Source organism: Schistocerca gregaria, chromosome X, assembly GCF_023897955.1.
Source record: "Schistocerca gregaria isolate iqSchGreg1 chromosome X, iqSchGreg1.2, whole genome shotgun sequence".
Classification (NCBI taxonomy): domain Eukaryota; kingdom Metazoa; phylum Arthropoda; class Insecta; order Orthoptera; family Acrididae; genus Schistocerca; species Schistocerca gregaria.
The window spans coordinates 560,998,360-561,023,457 of NC_064931.1; the positions used below are offsets into that span (position 1 = coordinate 560,998,360).

The window sequence follows — 25,098 nt, forward strand, 5'->3', positions numbered from 1 at the left end:
AAATTCAGAGTCGCTTTTTGGAGAATCCTGAAATCCCCTCCTCCTCTCCTGACTGACCTAGAACGACCCCGAGAAGGCAACTTGAGACAAATTACAGCCCTTACAGAGAGAAATAAGCAAACGTTCTTCCCACGCTCCAGTCCAACATCACTGCTAGTAATAGTTCAACAAGAAGTACACTCCCCAAGGCTGCTTACCGTGATCCGCTAATTATATTCAGCTGTCAATAGTTCACTTGTCTTAAAGACGCATTATATTTAAACATACACAAGCAGATTTTTATTTTGCCTCTGAAGTCTTTGAAATTATCTTATTCGTGTCCCACCGAAAATTAAAGATTTCAGTCCATGAACAGTTTTTTCCGACAAGGGGGACGAGGACTTTTTCTCACAAGAATCGAACTCGTTCCTGATTTGACACGTGACAGCCAATTTTTCTCAATATTTTCCTGGGTGTATTAATACGATCTCCACAATTGGTTCACGGTAGGCCACGCCTCACAACTCATCATCATACTTATAGCACTCGCACCTTTATCAACGTCTCCGGCCAAGTGTTAGTGATAGCTTTACACCAATGACGCGATGAACTTCTCGAAACCAAACGGGGTGTCACACATTCTTACTAGTATGTAGCAGTCTCTTCTCTATGCAAATGCTCTTTTATAAATACTCAATCAGGAACATTTTTCACAGGCACTTCGCTGTTTTATAGAACTTTTAAAAAGTTCTTCCCTTATTTTAGCGTGGCCTGGACCCATAACCTGTTGAGTTTTAGCTGAGGAGCAAAATACAAACTTTAGGTGTATTGGTAATTTCACATTATGTGGACGGTCAAAATTAGTAAACATAAACTTATGAATATTCTTATAATAACGTCAAATCTTTCATAGTCTATGAGATACAGTGCATGTCGTAGAGAGCGAGGGAAAATTCACTGTTAACATGCCTCTGTGCACAGCCTGATCTTTCCCATGGTCCCTACGTGGTACAGTCAATGGAGGCAACAGAACTGTTACAGGCATAATCGAATCCCGGTTCTCTAAACATACAGAAGAGGGTTTCGCGATGACTGCATCGCATTTTATCAAAGATTAATGGTTATATATCTAGATCATTTCTTTTACATTTTCGCAGGGGCTATACCGACCTGTTACGATCCTACCACCGCATTTCTGAACTCGTTCGGTTTCTTACGTCGTGCCTATTTGACGAAAACTCCAAACGCTGGAGTCGTACTCTATGGTTATCGCACTAGTGTCGTCTCCCGGGTTTACTTCACAAATGAGCGACAGTGACTTAAAAAAAATAGGGCCTTCCATTTCTCACGTGTTCGTCCCATTTGAGATGAGAGATTTCAGAACGTTACCATTACTGTTTTAATCGATCCCTATCGAGTACTTTGTTATGGAGAATTATCTTACATTTATCAATTTTTAAAGACCGCTGCTATTCGGTACCCGAAGTGGAAATATTGTTTAACTAACTCTGCATTTCTTTGTAATCAACCAGTGGTGATACTATGCTGACTTTTGTTGCCCAGTCAGAGAAATATCTTATGTATAGCCCTATTGCGCTTCCATGGCACGCATTGTCCAAGGTATCTAAGCTCCTATTGAACATTCGCCATCCAGTGTAACACACTAGAGTTGTCACTCTAAATATTATTGTATCCGATCACATATTATTTGTAAGGGTACTCCGTAAGACTGGGTTTAGTTGTCGACAAATACTGTGGTACTGTACCCGCACCTCTGTTTTTTTTGTGTGTGTGTGTGTGTGTGTGTGTGTGTGTGTGTGTGTGTGTGTGTGTGTCAGAAATTCAAGAAAAAGTATTTGCGGGTTTATGTCATTTGACAATGCTGCAATGAGTCAAGTTGTCAAATATGGACAGCGTTCTCTGTATTGCAGGGGCACGGACTAAGGGTTGGGGTATGACGTTGATGTTCTGTCAGGAACGACATCGTAAAGTGAGCAACTGCGCCAAGTCACGAACTCCTGACTGGGCCACCATGACGCTCTCATTATTATGCTTTCCTGCAAGAGAACAACTGATATTCTCAGCTGTAGTTGCTTTAGTCAGAGCGTTTTCGATTGCTATGAGCTTTATTAGTCGCGTGTCTGTTATACGACTAGACGATGAAAGTTTGAAACTTTAAAAATTTAAATAGTAGGAAGGAAAGGAGAAACGCCTGGAATTTGTCTACATGGGAGGTATTAGAAACGAAGTGCTTCCTCATTTGAACAAGGATGGGCATGGGTGTAGGTAGTGACCTTGTTGAATGAACCATCCAGGCATTCTGATGAGGTAATTTTCGCAAGTGACATCGCGTAATTAATCCGAAGAAAGTGCTAAGCGTGATTCTTACACTTTTTTAAAGAAATACTGAAGCCAGTGGAAAACTGACGTAAAGCTTCACACTAGAGGTTCTTGTGCCTACTTTTTCATGTCTTTGAAACGCGACCACTGCTGTAGGACTCGGGATTATCTTTTCAACAGCACGCTAAAATAATTTTGTACAATCTATTTCACACGTAGTGCTGAATTTTTAGTATCATTTTTCCTGTTTTTCCATAGTTATAATTTGATCCTTGGTGGAATATCACAACCGTATTTTCCTGGGAACTGGAGGGGGGAGGGGAGGGGGACCACCACCACCACCACCAGACAACGTTAGTTCGGTAGAATCTTTGCACTGGACTGAGCTACTTAGTAGGTACAGCATGTTCTTTGGTATTTCTTTTGGCTCTAGTTGGTATTGGCCTGAGAGTATTACACAATAACGTAAATACACTGCAGGGGAAAAAATTCAAAACTCTGAAGGTCAAGGTAATTTTATTGAAAAGTGAGGTGACAGGTAGGTCATCAGTGGAGGAATGTTTGATAAATTCAGACCAAATTTAACATACGTCACAGTAAAGAGTGTCCAACCAGTCGCATCGGTAAACAGTGTATCCCCCTCTGGCGACAACGCAGGAATTTATTCTCGCATGCAAACGATCATAAGGTACTGAATGGCATCCTGCGATAAATTGTCACAAGGTTTCTTCATCTTTTGTCGCAATTCTGTAGTAGTTCTTCAGGTCCTGGAGGACTAGTAAGTTTCCGGTGCATAAGAGTCCCATGTGTGTCCAACTGGCGAGAGATCTGGCGATCTTCCTGAGCAGGACAATTGTACGCCACGAAGAGAAAGCGGTTTTTAAACGTTAATAAGAATCGCCCGGTAGATCTCTCAAATACCGCTGGCGGGAGCTATTTCAGCTGCATCCCTGCAGCTATCGTAACTTAAAATGTCCTCTGCTGCATTGCTGCAGTTAATTTCAAAGTGCCTTCATTTTACTTACTGCCCGACATTCTTTCCACTATATTTCCGTATCTGTTTTAAGTAATGTGTAGTTCTCTACCTGCGATTTATTAATCTTTTTTATACTCTAAAGAAAGGCACGAGAATTATCTTAGTAATTAACTGTTCGTAACAGGAATGGTTCAAATGGCTCTGAGCATTATGGGACTTAACTTCTGAGGTCATCAGTCCCCTAGAACTTATAACTACTTAAACCTAACTAACCTAAGGACATCACACACATTCATGCCCGAGGCAGGATTTGAAACCGCGACCGTCGGGGTCGCGCGGTTCCAGACTGTAGCGCCTAGAACCGCGCGGCCACTCCGGCCGGCCGTAACAGGAATAACAGGAACATTCGCAGTGTGAATAAAAATAACTGGATGTCCCACTACAAACAACGTTCTAACCTCAGTTTGTTAAATCATACATTGTAGCTGACACACAGGTTCCCATCGAATGCTGTTCTTCAACAAAGTATGCTGAAGCGTTTTTTTTTTTTCTGAAAGAGTCTTTCTCTAGCAGTCTAACGGCGCACTGCGGAAACACTGCCAGATGTGTGCTCTCTTATCACTCTCAAGACTCACCACGTACATCTGAATATTAATGAACTACTCGTTAAGTGCACAGACAGCGTAAAAACTGAGAGAAGTTGTTTACTTCTCCGCTAAACCACACGGATCATTGTGAACTACCCACACTTGGAAACGAAGGAAGGTTAGAAATTACCGTCATGTCGATATCGAGGACATTGGAGGAGGCTGAGCGCAAAGAAAGAGATAGCAAAGGGAATCTGCAAGGTCTTGAAGGAGCCATCCTAGCACTCAGCTGAAATTCTTTATGGACCACGACTGCTGCCCCGCTTCTCCCCAATATGTACTACTGCACCACCTTGCTCAAACGATAGTTGATCTGAAGGTGATCCTCCCGCGGAAGCATAGTTTACAGGAGTTCCATGGACTTGGATGTATGTGTTGTAGCTTATTTTATGTAAACTGCTCTCACTGAGGCTGCAAGGAAGAGACATGCTCCTTGCGCCGTTATGTCATCTACTAGCGCTACTGAAGTTCTATCTGTGAAAAGTAATTATTCGGAGAAGGGTGCGGTCGCAGTGGCGCCGATCTCGGTGGCTTCCGCCAACTACCGACAAGGGTCGAAGACGTCCGATCTTCTCAAGTCTGTACACCGCTACATGCGCGGTGACAATGTAGCCGATCTCATTGCTCTCAAGTACAGCCTTCTGACGACAATCGGTGAAATTCAAATCAGTTTGCTTTCTTCGGTCATACTGGCCGACACAACACGAAACACGAACTGCGTAAAACTCATAATTTTAGTCAAAAAAGCCGTTTGTGGCATCCTGAGGATGAAAAATACACTCGGGATACACACACATCAAAAAACGTTTTCCTCACCCCGGTTCCCAGAACTCCTGAAGATAGACGTTGACTCTAGATATTGTATCACAGACACAGTCCCTTTGACTGTTCAGAAATGTCACTAAACCCGCCCAAAGATGTAAACAATCATGCGTGAGCAGCGCCTATTAGACGGAGGGGTCCGACAGCCGATCAGTTCCAGTCATTCCACCAGGAAGGAGGTACACGGCTCGTGTTGTCTGTAGTTCAACCATGCCTAGACGGCCAATACCGGGGTTCGATCGCGTTTTCATTGTTACTTTGTGCCAGGAAGGTCTCTCAACAAGGGAAGTGTCCAGGCGTCTCGGAGTGAACCAAAACGATATTGTCCGGACATGGAGGAGATACAGAGAGACAGGGACTGTCGATGACATGCCTCGCTCAGGCCGCCCAAGGGCTACTACTGCAGTGGATGACCGCTACCTACGAATTATGGCTCTGACGAACCATGACAGCAACGCCACGATGTTGAATAATGTTTTTCATGCAGCCACAGGACGTCATGTTACGACTCAACTGTGCGCAGTAAGCTGCATGGTGCGCAACTTCACTCCCGACGTCCATGGCGAGGTCCGTCCTTGCAACCAGGACACCCTGCTGCGCGGTACGCATGGGCCCAACAACATGCCGAATGGACCGCTCAGGGTTTGTATCACGTTCTCTTCACCGATGAGTGTCGCATATGCCTTCAACCAGACAATCGTCGGAGACGAGTTTGGAGGCAATCCGGTCAGGCTGAACGCCTTAGACACGCTGTCTAGCAATTGCAGCAAGGTGGAGGTTCCCTGATGTTTCGGGGTGGCATTATGTGGGGCCGAAGTACGTCGCTGGTGGTCATGGAAGGCGCGGTAACGGCTGTACGATACGTGAATGACGTCCTCCGACTGCTAGTGCAACCACATCGGGAGCATATTGTCGAGGCATTCGTCTTCATGGACGACAATTCGCGCGCCCCATCGTGCATATCTTGTGCATGACTTCCTCCAGGGTAACAACATCGCTCGACTAGAGCGTCCAGCATGTTCTCCAGGCATGAACCCTATCGAAAATGTCTCTGATAGATTGAAAAGGGCTCTTTATGGACGACGTGATCTATGCCGGATCACCGTTGAGGAGCGGGGCAATCTGGACGAACAGTGCCTTGATGAACTTATGGATAGTATGCCATGACAAATACAGGCATGCATCAATGCAAGAGGATGTGCTACTTGGTATTAGAACTACTGATGTGTGCAGCAATCTGGACCACAACCTCTGAAGGTCTCACTGTATGGTGGTACAACATGCAATTCTTGTTTCATGAGCAATAAAAAGGGCGGAAATGATGTTTATGTTCATCTCTATTCCGATTTACTGTACAGGTTCCCGAACTCTCGGAACCGAGGTGACGCAAAACTTTTTTTGATGTGTGTAAAACGGAATCTCTGAAATGATGCAAGTTTATTACAAACCACAAGTAGGCAAAATCTGTATCGGAAACTTTGGGCATAAATTATAATCTCAAACAATTTGTTCCAATGAGAAGGATAGTGTACTTTGTGCTTACAGCTACTATAGTGCATCTTTTTATGTTGTGGTAGGTGGACATTAACTGTTAACAGATTATTATTACTGCTTACTGGCGTTTCTATGTCACTTGGTGGTGATTCTGTTACATGAACTGGTTCGCAATGTTGTGTGTAAGTTTTTTCCAGTTTTCAGAGCTTTAGGTATTCAGAGTATCTTCTTCTAAACTTTATGTCTGTCTTCCACAAGCATGCTGAATGACAATCATTGAAAGTTAATTGACCTATGTCCGCACAACTTTGAATAAATTCAGCGAAGCAGTGTTTGTAATCTTGCTTTTCAAGATCGCTACGAATCATCTCAAACACGTAAGAGAATTTTTCTCCCTTAATCTCATACATTTGTAAGACATATCTATGGATATACAAGGTGAATCTGAACTCCATCAATAATATTTCAGAGGTTTTTTTTTTCGAGCATTTTGGTATCAGGGAGCTATGGTCTCAGGAAGTTCATTACAGAGTGACAATGTAATTATGATTTAAACGGTTTTGACTCAAGTTACCTGTGCTTCTGTGAAAATAGCAACACAGTACTCAAGAAGCCTGTATTAGGCTACCATCAAAACATAAAACACTAAACAAAGTGTAATGCAACTATCCTCAGTACCGTGACGATGTTGCCGTGTCGCTCTTCCATCGTCTTCAGTGTACCTGCACACCAGGTGCACATTGGCGAACTCTTTATCAGTAAACCTATGTATACTGAGTATCACTTTTAACGTACAACTAACCCTGTCAGAAAAACTAACCCTAGACATAACTGAGCAGTAGTGAATGCAAGTTTGAGGGCGAAGAGTTACACTATGTGATCAAAAGTATCCGGACACCTGACTGAAAATGACCAAGCGAGACGTCGTTTGGCAGATACCGGTGTGATGTGTAGCTTATGAGCAGCCGCTCGACCATGAAATCCAAGTTTTCTCGCCTCCCGCCTAACTGCCATAGTACTTGCAATGGATCCTGATGCAGTTCCGAAGTCCTGTGTGATGGTCTGGGAATATGTCTGCCTACTACACATGACGACCCTCTTCAAATGTCTGTGGTCTCTGTCAGTCAGCAGACGAGGTCGGCCTGTACGTTTTTGAGCTGTACGTGGCCCTTCGCGTTTCAACTTCACTGTCGCATTGGAAACAGTGGACCTAGGGATGTTTAGCAGTGTGAAAATCTCGCGTACAGAGGTATGACACAAGTGACACCCAGTCACCTGACCGCGTTCGAAGTCCGTGAGTTTACGCCCCATTCTGTTCTATCACGATGTCTCATGATTACTGAGGTGGCTGATATTGAGTACATGGCAGTAGGTGGCAGCGCAATGCATCTAATGTGAGAAACGGATGTTTTTGGGGGTGTCCAGATACTTTGGATCACATAGTTTATTTCCAAACGAGACAAACAGCGCATACCGTCAGCATTTGGACTACTGTGTAGATATTGTCAGCGCAATACATATACAAAGATAGATGGGGGTAAGAAATCAAACAGAATGCAAGAACTCGGTAACGATACACCCGAGACGATAGGTCTCTCCACTCTGTAACGATCCACCGGAGACCAGTACATTCACGAACTATCCCTAAACAACATTCTCAATTTTCTCGGTCGAGTTCAGATTCGCAATGTAGGGAAGCTACTAAAAAAAAAAAAAAAAAAAGTATTGATCAAATGTGTAAATCGAAAAGAAAACGAAGATGTAAATCATTCCGTAAAAGAAAGTAGTGTTACGACTATATCTCTGTTAAGAAATTTACGAGTGTGAACTTTTCAGCGAACTCCTCCCAACTTTGTGTAGCATTATTCGCTGAAAGCATGTAACGAAAGCTGGAACAGTAAATGAAATTTCAGAAGAGTCCACGTGACGCGAAACAAAATGTTTGTATTATAATACAGAAAAATTTCAATCTGTAAATGGCTTGTTTCAAGACTTCTAATTATCCTACAAAATGAGATGGCGCAGCGTTTAGCACGCTAGACTGCTATTCAGAAGTATCAGAATTAAAATCTGCCGTCCGACCACCCAGATTTAGGTTTTCTGCCATTTCCGTAAGCAGTTTACGGCCATCACCAGTATGTTACCTTTCTCACATACGTAGAGCATGCACTCCGCCAAGAGCCTGGATTCTCAGCTCTAGATAAGGAACGGGACAATACATAATGAGTGGACTTAGTTTTGTTTACTTTTCGATCACGCGTCTTGTTAGGATGACAACTCTCACGTCCACACACATACTAAACGAAAGTGATTGACACTGACTGTTAAATATTTACTGTTGTCGTGTCTCTTGGCTAGTTTCGTTATAATTGTCTCGTTAGCCACTCGCGTGTCAAGTAAAAGACCAATCCGAAATTGGGTATTACCAATTTTTGCATTAAAATGTCTGACAATATGCCTCATGGATCAGAAGTTTAAAAACTAAGTAAACAATTTCTCTCTTGTCATAACAAGAGCCTAGCCTTTACTTCTCACATAGTTCCTGCGTAACATTAACTACAATCTCTCATCAATCGTTATCCAAAGTTTTCATCTCGTTTTAATCATAGTCTTCTCTCCTTCCCATTTTTGTACTACTCTCTAACTTTTCTCTCAATTCTCCGTTTTCCTTTTGGATTATAATTATTATATTGCTATTTACTGTTACGCAAATCTGTGTATATGAAAATGTAAAATTTTTAAGATGTATGGCTCTATGCAAGAGAGATCTTCTTAACCTTCATATGGTAACTAAATGAAAAAATAAATAAGCATAAATAACGAATAAACTATAAAGCGTTAGTACCAGTGTACTGCTTGAGAACTGAACAGAGTGAGTTACGTAGAGAGCGGTTTCAGTACACATAAAAGATTTATCTGCAACTGGGAATCAGCAGATGCGTGCAGAATGAAGAGAGAAGACAAGGTATACTTCAGCACTGGGCACTGCTCCACCATGTCAAGTCATACGCGAGCATGCCACAGCGACTTAAGCTTTTAAAACGACTTTATTTTGTACGCTGAACCTTTAAGCCGCTCCCGTACTATTCATTGCTTTTATTGTTGATTATTCTTTGTTATAGTTGGCTGGTTGGAAAAGTAAGGCATCATCGTTGGATACTGAAGTTCTGAGCGTGAGCCTACTATGCATGCCCTGTCTGTTCCCCCACACTCTTGTATGATTCTGTCCCTTCCGTAATATTTCATAAATAATGACGAGGTTGTAATATGTGAACTCTTTTATACGACACAGTTAATTTATTTAACTTTGAATTCATATAACACGCCTCTGCCTTTTCAGATTGCACTCACTACACAATTGTACTCATTAATCAGGAGCTTCTATGAGTTTATCATTGCTGATTCATTACTGTATGATCTCTTTTCCATTATGCAACAATTCCCCAATACGGAATTTAAATATGAGCTTCAAAATTCTGTCTTCACTCTGACACATGAGCGCCCCACTCGCGTTTTAATCTTGTGGCGCATAGCGTCCACTACAGTGGACAACTTAATGGTCGCTTCTTTTGCGTTTTCAATCACTTCAGAAGGTACAAAGTCTTACAGTCCACTGCAGTGGGCACTCCGTACTGGCGTTGTGCCCTGCAGCCTCAAGACTGATTGAAAACGCCAGAGCAGTCACCATTAAAAGCTGTCCACTGCAGTGGAAATCATGCACCACAGTGTTAACTCTGGTGCGATTGTCAATACTCTTTCCACAAAATATTCCACTGTTTTACTCTCAGAATCTGCTCTGCAAGCACGCTTCCGCTCTAGTGACAATGTTCCGCACTAACAAAAAACAAATTCACTTTTTTAAGCGCGATTCGCCGACCGCGGACTCCTGGGATCTGCACTGCGGGCGTGCTCAGACTCGACTGAAAGTCCACCGCGCCAAATGATCTCCAAGCGTCAATCTGTACCTTCCAAAATTGTGGGACATCCCTGTGAGCGAAACTGCTGCGCTGTAGCGAAGGGTAGATTCGATCCTTCAAGTAAAGGATCGATATCTGTACCATCATAAGCTGTGCATGTAAAAAGAGTGCCACTCCTGACAGTAAAGTATATAAATAGTCACAAATGAGTGATCGACGCGATCGCAAGGAAACAGTGGAGTATTTAAAGCTACGCGAAAAGTGTCAGATACAGCCGAAAGCAGTTCGACCATTGGTTGATTAAATGACTACTTCTGGCCCCTGTAAACCTTTCACATCTGTGAGCGCCCTGTGAAACATGACAAGCTCAATTGTCTTTAAGATATCACGCTACAACGATCAAAAACAAGTAATTTCTGAAAGTTATTTGCATATCCTGGATCTAGAAAACGCAGGCATTTGACTCAAGAGTGTGGCGGAAAAGCGCGAATAACGTTCACAGTATAAGAAGTGAAAGGATCGTCTGGTTTTCACGTCCTGTCGACGACGAGGTAATCAGAGTCGAAGCTCTACGTCAAGGTGAACAAGGGTGGTGAAATAACTCGATCCTACACTTTTCAAAGGACATATGCCGGCATGTATGTTAAACGATATAAAGTAGTCACGGCATACCATAAACTGGATAAACGGACAGAGAACTGAGTCCCTCGCCAACTGTACGAAAATCCAGTGTCTTAACGATTGCGAACACAGTACAGATAGAATATAAAATAGTTCATCTATACCGCTACACATACTTTTACTACTTCTAGGAGCCTCGATAAATGAAACGCCTGCCGGAGTGGCCGTGCGGTTCTAGGCGCTGCAGTCTGGAACCGAGCGACCGCTACGGTCGCAGGTTCGAATCCTGCCTCGGGCATGGATGTGTGTGATGTCCTTAGGTTAGTTAGGTTTCATTAGTTCTAAGTTCTAGGCGACTGATGACCTCAGAATTTAAGTCGCATAGGGCTCAGAGCCATTTGAACCATCTGATAAATGAAACGCAGTTCATGCTACAGCTGTTTCATCCAGAATCAGCATAATTCCCCCCCACCACCACCCCCCACGACAGACTCGTAATAGCGTTCCAAGCATGCAGTACAATTTGCGAATATTAAAAAAAGAAGATAGGTGTTATTTGCATACAGTTTTTTCCCATTCAGCACTGATCCTAATATGGCTATAATTAGTATACGCACTCACAAATACCTTTAATATTCTTACTAGTGTTAATCAGTTTTTGGAACGAGAGTGTGTGTCAGAAAACAGCACTTAGTGTACGTATACCAGTTCAGAATGACTTTCATAACTGAAGCAGTACAGGTGAACTCGTACTGAAATTCTCGGTTCCCAGTATAAACATAGCACGTACTGTTTTGAACTTTATTGAACTTACATGGAAAAGCGTCTTTACTCTTCTTGAACTAGATAAAACACGCAGTCTAAGAATGTGTGCTATGTTTTTTACAGCTTCCCCCTGAGAACAGTGTTTTATAGCTGCTTTTGTGCACATCGCCACTTGTCCACGGAATTGAGTGTTGAGATAGTTTGCTGACACACGAAAACATTTTAATGGGTGTAGCGCTCCCAATAGCCCGTTAGAGGGATTGTGCGTGATGTGGAAACGGTTGGTTCCCTTTTTCCAGTTTTCATCATAAATCTGAAATAAAAATTTACACATTCTATACTTTCTATAGTAATCCCCAGACAAAAGTATAATGTGTACAAAGAAAAACCAGCTAAAGATGCCAATTTCACTGTTTTTATTTAATCAATGACTAGTTTCAGAACGAGACCCATTTTCAAATCATCGTAACCGATGGTCATAATGGTATTTCCGAAAATGCAAAAACCATGTCAAAAATATTAGGTATTATGAAAGTGCAAATAAACAGTACGGCGCATACAGATCATCGAGTAAATACAAAAAAGTGAAATTCGCAACTTTGGCTGGTTTTTAGTTGTACTGATTAACAGAAGTTGCCGACCTACAATTATTCCAGCATTCTGGAAGTTCGTAAAAGTATAATGGGGAAAAACTTGAATGTTTTGCGGATTTATACGTATTCCGTGTTCCACTTAATACAGACACCTGTAATATGTAATGAGCTTCTGGAAATATTGAAACTAAGGAAAAATGAAAGTGCGCAAAGCCGGACGAGTTCTCTCCACGTCTAATAATCTAAGCTATATGGACGCATTTATTGGAGAAACTGTTGCTTTTCTTAATGATGTCACGAGCATTTATAAATGGCATTCTACATTTCTGCCGGCCACGGTGGTCTCGCGGTTCTAGGCGCGCAGTCCGGAACCGTGCGACAGCTACGGTCGCAGGTTCGAATCCTGCCTCGGGCATGGATGTGTGTGGTGTCCTTAGGTTAGTTAGGTTTAAGTAGTTCTAAGTTCTAGGGGACTGATGACCACAGCAGTTGAGTCCCATAGTGCTCAGAGCCATTTGAACCATTTTTTTTTCTACATTTCTTGGAAAAAGAAAAACCGTGTTAATGTTTGCGGAGAAATGTTTGCTCAAAACAGCCAGGTAATGAGTTACATGTGAGGCGCAAGTTGGCCATCACAGAGTAGTTTTGCTTTGTTTACGTGGCAATTTATGTAAACTACGCTGTAGCAGGATTCTTCTTTGACTTTATCGCAATATTGCGGGCATTTTTTTTGGGAATTATTTCAGTCCAGCTATTACCAAGCTTTGTACCACCGTACAGATCTTTTCGAGGGCCACTGAAGCCATTAAAAAGTAGTTCGCCCGTTTTGTTCTACAGTAGCTTCAGTATCTCTGTAGATGAAAAAAATTGCCAATTATTAATCATCCAACACAGAGTGTCCACAGCCTGACATCTGATTAGGGTTACCGTCCTCTTGAAATCCCTCTGAACATCAGTTGTGGCGATTCCTTAATAGTAAGACATTAAGGCTGACAATTAGCCCAACAAGTGCTGACACTATCTATCTACTAACCGACTAGAATAATTTTCCCGGAAAATCTCCATTATATTTCTGTAATGCCAGACACACAGTCATTCGAATCTTCCTGTGAGGTGCAAGACGATCGTATGAAGAAGTGTCAGGGGTGAAGAGCATCTGATCAACGAGAAATTTAAGAAATGAACGGAAGCTGACCACATTCAAATCTGCTACGTCTGCGTAGCATGCTTTAGAGGAAACGTTCTACGAAGAGCACAGCACAACTGTGGCAAGGACATGTGGAAACTGGAATCGACCCGTTCTCGAGTGAAATTCCTGTGTGCGAGATTTGATTACGGTAAATAATAGCGTGGGGTTTCATTATAGAGCAGAAAGTGCACGGATGTGTTATGTTCTAAACTGAGACACAAGATAGTGGGCGTGCTACTGAGCAGACTACGCGAAGACTGATAATGCAAAGATACAACACATTTCTTATGGCACTAAAGGAGGACCTGATGACGATACGTATCTAGTTTATGAGGAGATACGCAGAAAATGAATTTAAGGGAAACAACGAATATTAGACGCAGCATTAAATGTACAGGCAAACATGGTTAGCTTACTGGTTAGTAGGATTTAAGGAAAGACACGCGTGTCTTCCGACACGAGTGCTGAAGTGAAACGGAAGACGTCGATGTGAATCCGTCCGGTTACAGCTGCCAGAGAAGAAATGGGCCACACCACAAAAGAAAGGTTTCATGCGAAGACTCACTGTGCTGGTTTATGAGCATTCGGATGCTGATCCTGGACATGTAGAACCTGTCCAAGAAGTACTGGATGCTGTTCTCCGTTGCCTGGTCCACCGCGTGCGACTCCTTCAGCTCAAGGACCCCTTGTGCCATCGTCTGGACCACGTCCGTATGTCTATTTCGAATCTTGATCAGCGCCTGGCAGAACCTACAAAAGAATGCAACCTCGATCTGTAAGTATAACACAAATCCGCCTGCTGAAACCGAGCCACACAAAGTTACTAGGACACTTCTGAGCTACTCTTCCGGCTGTAACATGCGTTGCCCGAGTAGATTCTAAACTATCATTAATAGCAGTTTATACATGAATTAACGTTAGTTTTTAGTCTGCTCACAGAAGTTATGTTTTCGGTAAATATATAGGCGGGGCAAGACGGGGAGGTGGGGTAAGACGGAGAAGGGCTATAAGCTACAGTTAGAGTATTGCCATCTGTGGATAACTACGTCAACATTATCAGGACACAGGTCCCAGTGTGTTGACATTGCTGAACCTTAGTTTAGCGGCGGTTTATATGAGCTTTGCAAGGTACGTACAATTGTTATACTGATTTGCAATGTTTTACACCTTTCGAGGTCCTAAAACATGTGTTTCGTGAACATTTGTCCCGACTGTATATATAGCACTGAATAGTACGTCTTATTAACAGTAAACTGCTGTGTCAGTAGTCAATGTTCACTACATAGTGTTCGTAACACAACCTGACAGCATAGTAGGGGGGCAAGACGGGGTGGGGCAAGATGGGGAGCTTCCCCGTCTTGGTCATACTATTTGTCCAACCATTACGTTCTTATCGTCTCGCTGCAGGTTTTGAACACGTACATTATACGTTGAATACAATTGTAAATAGAATGGTCTTCTTTATTCCAACGTTTCCTAATTAATTACAAAATATGCCTTAGGCTATATGGTGAATAAAAATACACAAACCGTGCAAAGTCAGTATTCTTGCTATGCTTTAACGACTGACTATTGTAAATATGGTATTTACTATATAATATAGATTACCAGAAATGAACTGACTCAATAGTACGTTCCACATGGTTCGCGAGTATCGGCGACAAACGTCTAGGCAAGATTGGTTATTGGTGTCAATGGAAGGCGCTGTAAATGCTGTTATAGAAGGTCATATGGGTTCTTTCAGGGCTGCTCGACAGTTCAACGTGCCACAGAAATCTGTGTTTCAGCGTCGGGGTGTCAATGACACTAGTGTAGGGACAGAAAGTGATGATGACGAGGCTATCCACACTTGTGTACTATGTGAATGTAAGAGGCCTAAATAAAACGTAATATCTGATTCTACAATTCGCAGAACCATGTTTCGAAACCTTATCGTCACGTGATTTCGTTATTCCAGTCCTTATTTAAGCTTTAGAGACGAATTCATGCTAGTACCCCATCTTACCAGGCATATGGGGGCAAGACGGGGAATTGGTAGTTTGTATTTCAAATCGAGATATTTCTAACTAAATGTAACAGGTTTGCAGGTTTCTTTGCATGCTATTGTAATTCAATGGTTAAGTAAACAAATGATAATCAAACCTACTTGTTTATTTTTGTCCCTTTTGTAAGAGTTTAAAGTTAGCTTCTCCATCTTGCCCCGCCTTCCCCTACGTTTAATGTACTTATTAGTTTAGTGAAAAATAAACAAGATGACGCTGACAGGTGACTAGCAAGGAAGGGTGTCCACCTAAACATTCGTCAACCATCCTACAGACGAATTCCGAAATATGCTAATCAGACACTTTTGACAGAAGACCTAACTCAGCAAGGAACAATTGGTCTAATGGAACAACGACTTGAAACTTTGGGACAATCAAAGAACGCATTTCTTTACAACAATTCATAGCATTTTTTGGGGTGCATATCTAGACGTTGATGTTCACGAAAATTATAGAACATCGAATGTAAAGCGAAAGTCTGTTATGGAAATCAACATATGACAAAAAGAAAGAGCGATTGGTATGTAGACTGAAGCCTTTTTGAATTTCCAGTGAGTAATATATCTATCCTATATGCCCTTAGAAAATATCTTACGGTACTGCATGAGAATAATAGAACGCTGATAGAAAATCCATGAATTTAACATGGTCAGAAGGTAGGGTATAATGATACCTGTATATTAGCATATACTAACAGCTAATCTGTTCTTTCCTGACTTCATGAACACCAAACGGCAAAGTGGTGAACGAGACGGTGGTGTCACAGCAATGGCTATGAGGTATCCAACAGACTGATAAATGCAGTTATAATGCGACCGTATTACGCTAGATGGCAGCGCCGCTGTCTTTGTATACGTCGCTAGAGGCGAGACAAACAGAATTATCTACGGTTGCTATTTTGGCATTTCCTCACCGTAATTACAGCTCACTTTGGCTGAAGACAATTTATGAGAATACTGTAAGAAAAATGTGTGTGTGTGTATTGATGCAACAATAATACAGGGTTTACTGACGAATTCTTTCATTTTGTTGGTGTAAGAGGTAATATCGTTATGATACTGACTTTTTTTTAAAATCTGCAACGTTCGACATGTAGTTTTGTATTGCGCGTAAAATTCTGAATAGATCGTAAGTTAATGAGAAGCCTGTTTTGTTTGAGTAATTGTGTAGATATTTCGCTTTATTATTCAAACGTTGTATGCATGGAAGAAGCCTGGAGATACTGACAGGTCTCAGATAGATTATATAATGGTAAGACCCAGATTTAGGAACCAGGTTTTAAATTGTAAGACATTTCCAGGGGCAGAAGTGGACTCTGACCACAATCTGTTGGTTATGAACTGTAGATTAAAACTGAAGCAACTACAAAAAGGTGGGAATTTAAAGAGATGGGACCTGGATAAACTGGCAAAACCAGAGGTTGTACAGAGTTTCAAGGAAAGCATGAGAGAACAGTTGACAGGAATGGGGGAAATAAATACAATAGAAGAAGAATGGGTAGCTTTGAGGGATGAAGTAGTGAAGGTAGCCGAGGATCAAGTAGGTAAAAAGACGAGGGCTAGTAGAAATCCTTGGATAACAGAAGAAATATTGAATTTAATTGATGAAAGGAGTAAATATAAAAATGCAGTAAATGAAGCAGGCAAAAAGGAATACAAACGTCTCAAAAACGAGATCGACAGGAAGTGCAAAATGGCCAAGCAGACATGGCTAGAGGACAAAAGTAAGGATGTAGAGGCTTATCTCACTAGGGGTAAGATAGATACTGCCTACAGGAAAATTAAAGAGACCTTTGGAGAGAAGAGAACCACGTGTATGAATATCAAGAGCTCAGATGGAAACCCAGTTCTAAGCAAAGAAGGGAAAGGTGGAAGGAGTATATAGAGTGTCTATACAGGGGCGATGTTCTTGAGGACAATATTATGGAAATGGAAGAGGAGGTAGATGAAGATGAAATGGGAGATATGATACTGCGCGAAGAGTTTAACAGAGCACTGAAAGACCTAAGTCGAAACAAGGCCCCTGGGAGTAGACAAAATTCCATTAGAACTACTGACAGCCTTGGGAGAGCAAGTCCTGACAAATCTCTACCATCTAGTGAGCAACATGTATGAGATAGGCGAAATTCCCTCAGACTTCAAGAAGAATGTAATAATTCCAATCCCAAAGAAAGCAGGTGTTGACAGATGTGAAATTACCAAACTATCAGTTTAATAAGTCACAGCTGGGAAATACTACCGCGAATTCTTTACAGACGAATGGAAAAACTAGTAGAATTCGACCTTGGGGAAGATCAGTTTGGATTCCGTAGAAATATCGGAACACGTGGGGCAATAATGACACTACGACTCATCTTAGAAGCTAGATTAAGGAAAGGCAAACCTACGTATCTAGCATTTGTAGGCTCAGAGATAGCTTCTGACAATGTTGACTGGAATACTCTCTTTCAAATTCTGAAGGTGGCAGGGGTAAAATACAGGGAACGAAAGGCTATCTACAGTTTGTACAGTAACCATATGGCAGTTATAAGAGTCGAGAGGCATGAAAGGGAAGCAGTGGTTGGGAAGGGAGTGAGACAGGGTTGTAGCCTCTCCCCGATGTTATTCAATCTGTATATTGAGCAAGCAGTGAAGGAAACAAAAGAAAAATTCGGAGTAAGTATTAAAATCCATGGAGAAGAAATAAAATCTTTGAGGTTTGCCAATGACATTGTAATTCTGTCAGAGACAGCAAAGGACTTGGGAGAGCAGTTGAACGGAATGGATAGTGTCTTGATAGGAGGATATAAGATGAACATCAAAAAAAGCAAAACGAGAATAATGGAGTGTAGTCTAAGTCGGGTGATGCTGAGGGAATTAGATTAGGAAATGAGACTCTTAAAGTAGTAAAGGAGTTTTGCTATTTGGGGAGCAAAATAACTGATGATGGTCGAAGTAGACAGGATATAAAATGTAGACTGGCAATGGCAAGGAAAGCATTTCTGAAGAAGAGAAATTTGTTAAGATCGAGTATAGATTTAAATGTCAGGAAGTCGTTTCTGAAAGTATTTGTATGGTGTGTAGCCATGTATGGAAGTGAAACATGGACGATAAATAGTTTGGACAAGAAGAGAATAGAAGCTTTCAAAATGTGGTGCTGCTAAGAATGCTGAAGATTAGATGGGTAGAACAAGTAACTAATGAGGAAGTATTGAATAGGATTGGGGAAAAGAGAAGTTTGTGGCACAACTTGATTAGAAGAAGGGATCGGTTGGTAGGAAATGTTCTGAGGCATCAAGAGATCACCCTAGAGGGAGACCAAGAGATGAATACACTAAGCAGATTCAGGAGGATATAGGTTGCAGTAGGTACTGGGAGATGATGAAGCTTGCACCGGATAGAGTAGCATGGAGAGCTGCATCAAACCAGTCTCAGGACTGAAGACCACAACAACAACAAACAATTATTCAAACGTATTGGGAGCAAACCAAGTACAGGTACATTGCTGAAGTTTATTAAAATCGAAGCACTATGCCTTCTTGCACAGCAGTTTGATAATAAAACTAATTTTCATATAAGCTCTCTGAGACAAATGTGCAGTGTCGTTGATGAAATGTTGCGCATATTTTACATTTGGGATACATTACGCATTGCACGTTAAATTCTTGTTTATCCACCCCGTAGTCATTAGTGGTGAGACTAATTCTAGAAGAGAGTGCCACAGGTATTTCAGAGTACTTCTCTTTACCAGTGGAACTGTTCGCAATGCCAGTATGTGCATGACGCACAACATATCGAAAAACGTCATTTATTCGGCATTTACATATCTTTTTGATTACTTTCGGTACATAGAATTGGAATTGAAAACGAACTGGAAATTCGACGCTGATTCTTGCGCGTGCCACAAGGGAACTGCAGCCGTTAAGTGATGTCTATTTCTTTTGTTGAGCATTGTGTTTCGGGGCTATGTTTAACAGATGCGTTATAGGCATGCAATGCTAATTTTGCTGATCACCACCGTTAGCACGCATCTCACTTTATTGCGCCCATTTTGCGTACACATTGCAACACACATATCCGGCTTGTTTTCAATAAATTGTTTTGTTGATGGATATGTCAGCTTAAAAATGTAGTGAACCTGAGAACCTGACAGAGTGAGGTTAAATGTATGAACGAATGAAAGAAAGAAAGCGCTACTGTAGCATTTAGAAAGGAGCGTAGGAGCTTTCTTTCCAAGAAAGCAGAATTTTATCAGGATTCTCTCTCAATGCATGTCCTGGAAATCGGGAATTATCCTTTGTTAAACGTCAAAACCACGTATTCGAATGGAACCACTCTAGTCCCCGAGTTTTCCTTTGAGAGCACGGTATCTCTACTCTACCTTAGCGCTCTTATCTGAACAACTTGGCAGAAACAACCATACCCATCAGAGCAAAATCCTCTCTGCCCCACTTCATCATTCAGCCACTTTCTCGAAGTCCTTCTCAGTAGCAGGAGCCGCACTCTGAAACAACCTCCCGCATTATGTTAGAGAAATGAATAACATCTCCAGCTTCAGATCTCGGTTAATGACATTTAGTAAAGCAACAATAAGGATTACCATTGTCCCTTTACACACCCATTGCCCTTTTACATTCTTCTTCCCAATCAGATCTTCCCCTTTTCCCATTATTCTTAAAAATGGTGTTCTCTCCTTAACTTTCCTCTCCCCAGAAATAGCTATATCACAAAACGTCTATCTTTTACACCTGTAAATTCTTTTTATTTCTGCCACAAGCGTTGTCATTATCATCACCATTGTTACTACTATTATTGCTACTATCACTGTTAGTGGCTGCAGCTACAGCAACATAACTGACTCCAGCATTAACTTTATTCCAGCAGACTGAGTTCTATGGACACAAGCAGCGACGACTATTTTTATGTAGACTCGTTTCTTAAATTTTGTAGCAGGGGAATTAGTTAGTAGCTGTATTCTGAACAAGAGCTGACAACGAGTATTTGATTTGTACTTCACTCGAGGATAGGTCTTAGATACATTCTGCAACCACTCACTTCTGCAGAGTAGTTGCTGTTTTCCAGCATAACTAAACCGAAACGTCTCACTTCGCTGAACATAACAGTTTGTATTACGTCGCCTGAATGTTTTCTTTTACACCTTCCATCTATCCATTTACATGACATGATCTATCTCAGAGGCGATTCGCTAATACTACAGTCAAAGATCGCTGGTCCATATGATCTTCGAGCACACAATAGGTAACGGCACCAAAGTTGATGCTGTGTTCTTTGACTTCAGGAGCGCATTAGATACAGCTCCGTAGTATCGTCCAGTGAGCAAAATACGAACTTACCGAATAGCTCACCATGTATGTGGTTGGTATTACGACTCCTTGCAGACAGAACTCAACACCACAACAGCACTGAAACCGAGGATGACACAGAAGAGCGAAATACTAAACTTTTCCAAAATTATTTCACAGAGGAAGACGGCACTATAGTATCCCCTTTAAATCGCGGCACGGACGACAAAATGGTTTATATCGAAACAGGTAATCATGGGATAAAAAAGCAACTGAAACCGCTCCACAGAGTCCTATTGACCGAATGGGATACAAAACAAAACAAAAATCCTACGTAGAATAGTTGAAATACGTCTCTCTCTTCTGGCAGCAGTGCACTGGACGCCTCTGGAGGAGCACAGTTTTCCTGATTATTGGAAAAAAGCATAGGTAATTCCAGTTTCCAAGAAGGGTCGTTGAACAGATGCACAAAACTGAAGTCCTGTGGTGTGTCGTAGAATTTCGGGACACGTTTTATGCTCGTGCATTATGACATTTCTGGAGTCCGAAAATCTCTTTGGAAACTCGGGTTCTGAAAACAACTATAGTGTGAAACGCAGCTAGCTCTGTTCGACCACGAGACCCAGAAAGCAGTAGATACAGGCGCCCTGATAGATGCCGTGTTCCGTGACATCTAGAAGGCGTTCGATGCAGTTTCGCACTACCACCTAATGAACATAATACGAGCGAAAGGGATATCAGACCAACTGCGTGACTGAAGAGTTTCTAGCAAGTAGAACGCAGCATTTCATTCTCAGTGGAGAGAAGTTTCAGACGTACCCCAAGGGAGCGTTGTAGGGCAATTACTTTTCCGTAGTAGACAACGTCGGAAATTCCATGGTGCTTTATGCGGACGAGACTGTTGTATATGGAGAAGTCGCAGCGCTAGAAAATTGTAGCGAAATTCAGTGGATCGACGCTTGGTGCGGGAAGTGGCAACTGATCCTCAACGTAAACAAATGTAGCGTATTGCGTGTATAGACACAGGAAGACCCTTTGTTCTCTGATTACACGATTGCAGAAAATCACTGAAGGCAGTAACCACCATAAAATATCTCGGAGTGCGCGATTAGAAGTGGAACGAAAACATAAAATTAATCGTAGGTAAAGCAGATGCCAGACAGATTCATTGAAAGGAACATCGGGGAATGTAGTCCAACAACAAACGAAGTAGCTTATAAAACACTCGTTCGACCAATACTTGAATATTGTCCGTCAGTCTGGGATCCGCATCAGATAGGAATGATAGAGGGAATCGATAAGATCCAAAGAACAGCATCACGTTTTGTTACAGATTCACTTAGTACGCGAAAGCTCCACGAGGATGCTCGACCAACCTCAGCGGCAAATGTTGCAAGAGAGGCGTTATGCATCTCTGTGTTACTGTTAAAGTTCCAAGACCGTAAGTTCCTAGAAGAGTCACCCAGGCTATTGCACCCTTCTATGTATATCGCGTGAAAAGACCACGGAGATAAATTAGACACATTCGAACCCAGGCAGAGGCTTCACAGCGAGCCATTCGCAACTGGCTGAAGAACAGAGGGAAGTATAACTGGCATACCAAGTACCCCCCCCCCCCCCCCCATCACACCGTAAGTGGCTAGCGGAACAGAGATGTAGAGCACGTCCTTCTTAAAGGAACAAAGTCGACAGATGTAAATGTAGTTACAGGACCGCTACCAGGGAGTATTATAGAGCCGTCACTGTTTACAGTTTATATGGAAAACCATTCCTAAGCAGAGAATGGAAAGGTGGAAGGAGTATATAGAGGGTCTATACAAGGGAGATGAACATGTGGACAGTGTTATAGAAATGGAATAGGACACAGAGGAGGCTGAGACGGGAGAAACGATACTGTGAGAAGAATTTGACAGAGCACTGAAAGAGGTAAGTCGCAACAAGGCCCCTGGAGTAGATGACACTCCGTTGGAACTACTGATAGCCTTGGGAGAGACAACCACGACAAAACTCCAATCTGGTTTGCCAGATATATGAGACAGGCGAAATACCCTCAGATATCATGAAGAATATAGTAATTCCAGTTCCAAAGAAAGCAGGTGCTGGCAGGTGCGAATGTTACCTAACTCTCATTTTAATACGTCGTGGTTGCAAAATATTAACACGAATTCTTTCAGTTTGGATTCTGGAGAAATGTAGGAACACGCGAGTAATACCAACCCTACTAAAAGGAGATAGGTCAAGTACAGGCAAACCTACGTTTAAAGAATTTGTACAAGCTTTTGACAATGCTGACTGAAATACTGTCTCTGAAATTCTGAAGCTAGCAGGGGCTAATTACAGGGAGAGAAAGGCTGTTTACAATTTGTACAGAAACAAGGTGGTAGTTGTAAGACTCGAAGGGCATGCAAGGGAAGCAGTGGTTGAGAAGGAAGCGAGACAGCTTTGTAGCCTATCGCCTATGTTATTCACTCTGTACATGGCGCAAGCAGTAAAGGAAACCAAAGAAAAATTTAAAGTAGGAATTAAAGTTCAGGGAGAAGAAATAAAAACTTTGAAGTTCGCCTATGACACTAATACTCTCAGCGACAGCAAAGGACTTGGAAGAGCAATTGAACGGAATGGACAGGGTCTTGAAAGGAGGTTAGAAGATGTACTACAACAACAGCAAAACGAATTTGGAAATTTGTTGTAAGGACTATGGAACCAAACTGCAGAGGTCATCGGTCCCTAGGCTTACTCACTACTTAATCGAACTTAAACTTACGCTAGGGACAATACACACACCCGTGCCCGAGAGAGGACTCGAACCTCCGATGGGTGGAAGCCGCGCGATCCGTGACAAGGCGCCTTAGACCGCACGGAAAAACAAAACCAGGATAATGGAATATAGTCGAATTAAATCAAGTGATGAATAGTAGATGAGTTTTGCTATTTGGGATGCAAAATATCTGATGACGACTGAAGTAAAGGGGATATACAGGGTGTTACAAAATGGTACGGCCAAACGTTCAGGAAACATGACTCACACACAACTAAAGAAAAGATGTTATGTGGACATGTGTCCTGAAACACTTAATTTCCATGTTAGAGCTCATTTTAGTTTCGTCAGTATGTACTGTACTTCCTCGATTCACCGCCAGTTGGCCCAATTGAAGAAAGGTAATGTTGACTTCGGTGCTTTGTGTTGACATGCGACTCATTGCTCTACAGTACTAGCATCAAGCACATCAGTACGTAACATCAACAGGTTAGTGGTCATCACGAACGCGGTTCTGCAGTCAGTGTAATGTTTACAAATGCGAAGTTGGCAGATGCCCATTTGATGTATGGATTAGCACGGGGCAATAGCCGTGGCGCGGTACGTTTGTATCGAGACAGAATTCCAGAACGAAGGTGTCCCGACAGGAAGACGTTCGAAGCAATTGATCGGCGTCTTAGGGAGCACGGAACATTCCAGCCTATGACTCGCGACTGGGGAAGACCTAGAACGACGAGGACACCTGCAATGGACGAGGCGACTCTTCGTGCAGTTGACGATAACCCTAACGTCAGCGTCAGAGAAGTTGCTGCTGTACAAGGTAACGTTGACCATGTCATTGTATGGAAAGTGCTACTGCAGAACCAGTTGTTTCCGTACCATGTACAGCGTGTGCAGGCACTATCAGCAGCTGATTGGCCTCCCCGGTACACTTCTGCGAATGGTTCATCCAACAATGTGTCAATCATCATTTCAGTGCAAATGTTCTCTTTACGAATGAGGCTTCATTCCAACGATATCAAATTGTAAATTTTCACAATCAATATGTGTGAGCTGACGAGAATCCGCACGCAATTGAGCAATCACGTCATCAACACAGATTTTCTGTGAACGTTTGGGCAGGCATTGTTGGTGATGTCTTGATTGGGCCCCATGTTCTTCCACCTACATTCAATGGAGCATGTTATCATGATTTCACACGGGATACTCTACCTGTGCTGCTAGAACATGTTCCTTTACAAGTACGACAACATGTGGTTCATGCACGATGGAGCTCCTGCACATTTCAGTCGAAGTGTTCGTACGCTTCTCAACAACAGATTCGGTGACCGATGGATGGGTAGAGGCGGACTAATTCCATGGCCTCGACGCTCTCCTGACCTCAACCCTCTTTACTTTTTATGGGGGCATTTGAAAGCTCTTGTCTACGCAACCCCGGTACCAAATGTAGAGACTCTTCGTACTCGCATTGTGGACGGCTGTGATACAATACGCCATTCTCCAGGGCTGCATCAGCGCATCAGGGATTCCATGCGATGGAGGGTGGATGCATGTATCCTCGCTAACGGACGACATTTTGAACATTTCCTGTAACAAAGTGTTTGAAGTCACGCTGGTACGTTCTGTTGCTTTGTTTCCATTCCACGATTAATGTGATTTGAAAAGAAGTAATAA

At 42.3% G+C, this 25,098-nt stretch overlaps 1 protein-coding gene across 1 annotated transcript in view; it reads right to left on the reverse strand.

Annotated features, from left to right (window-relative positions):
- The window catches only part of LOC126297488 (pyruvate dehydrogenase (acetyl-transferring) kinase, mitochondrial), a 360,831-nt gene that overhangs the window by 81,939 nt on the left and 253,794 nt on the right, over positions 1–25,098 (reverse strand). Inside the window, exon 3 of the mRNA XM_049988367.1 lies at positions 13,909–14,093. Coding sequence (XP_049844324.1) covers positions 13,909–14,093 — 185 coding nt within the window. The remainder of the gene's footprint in view (positions 1–13,908; positions 14,094–25,098) is intronic.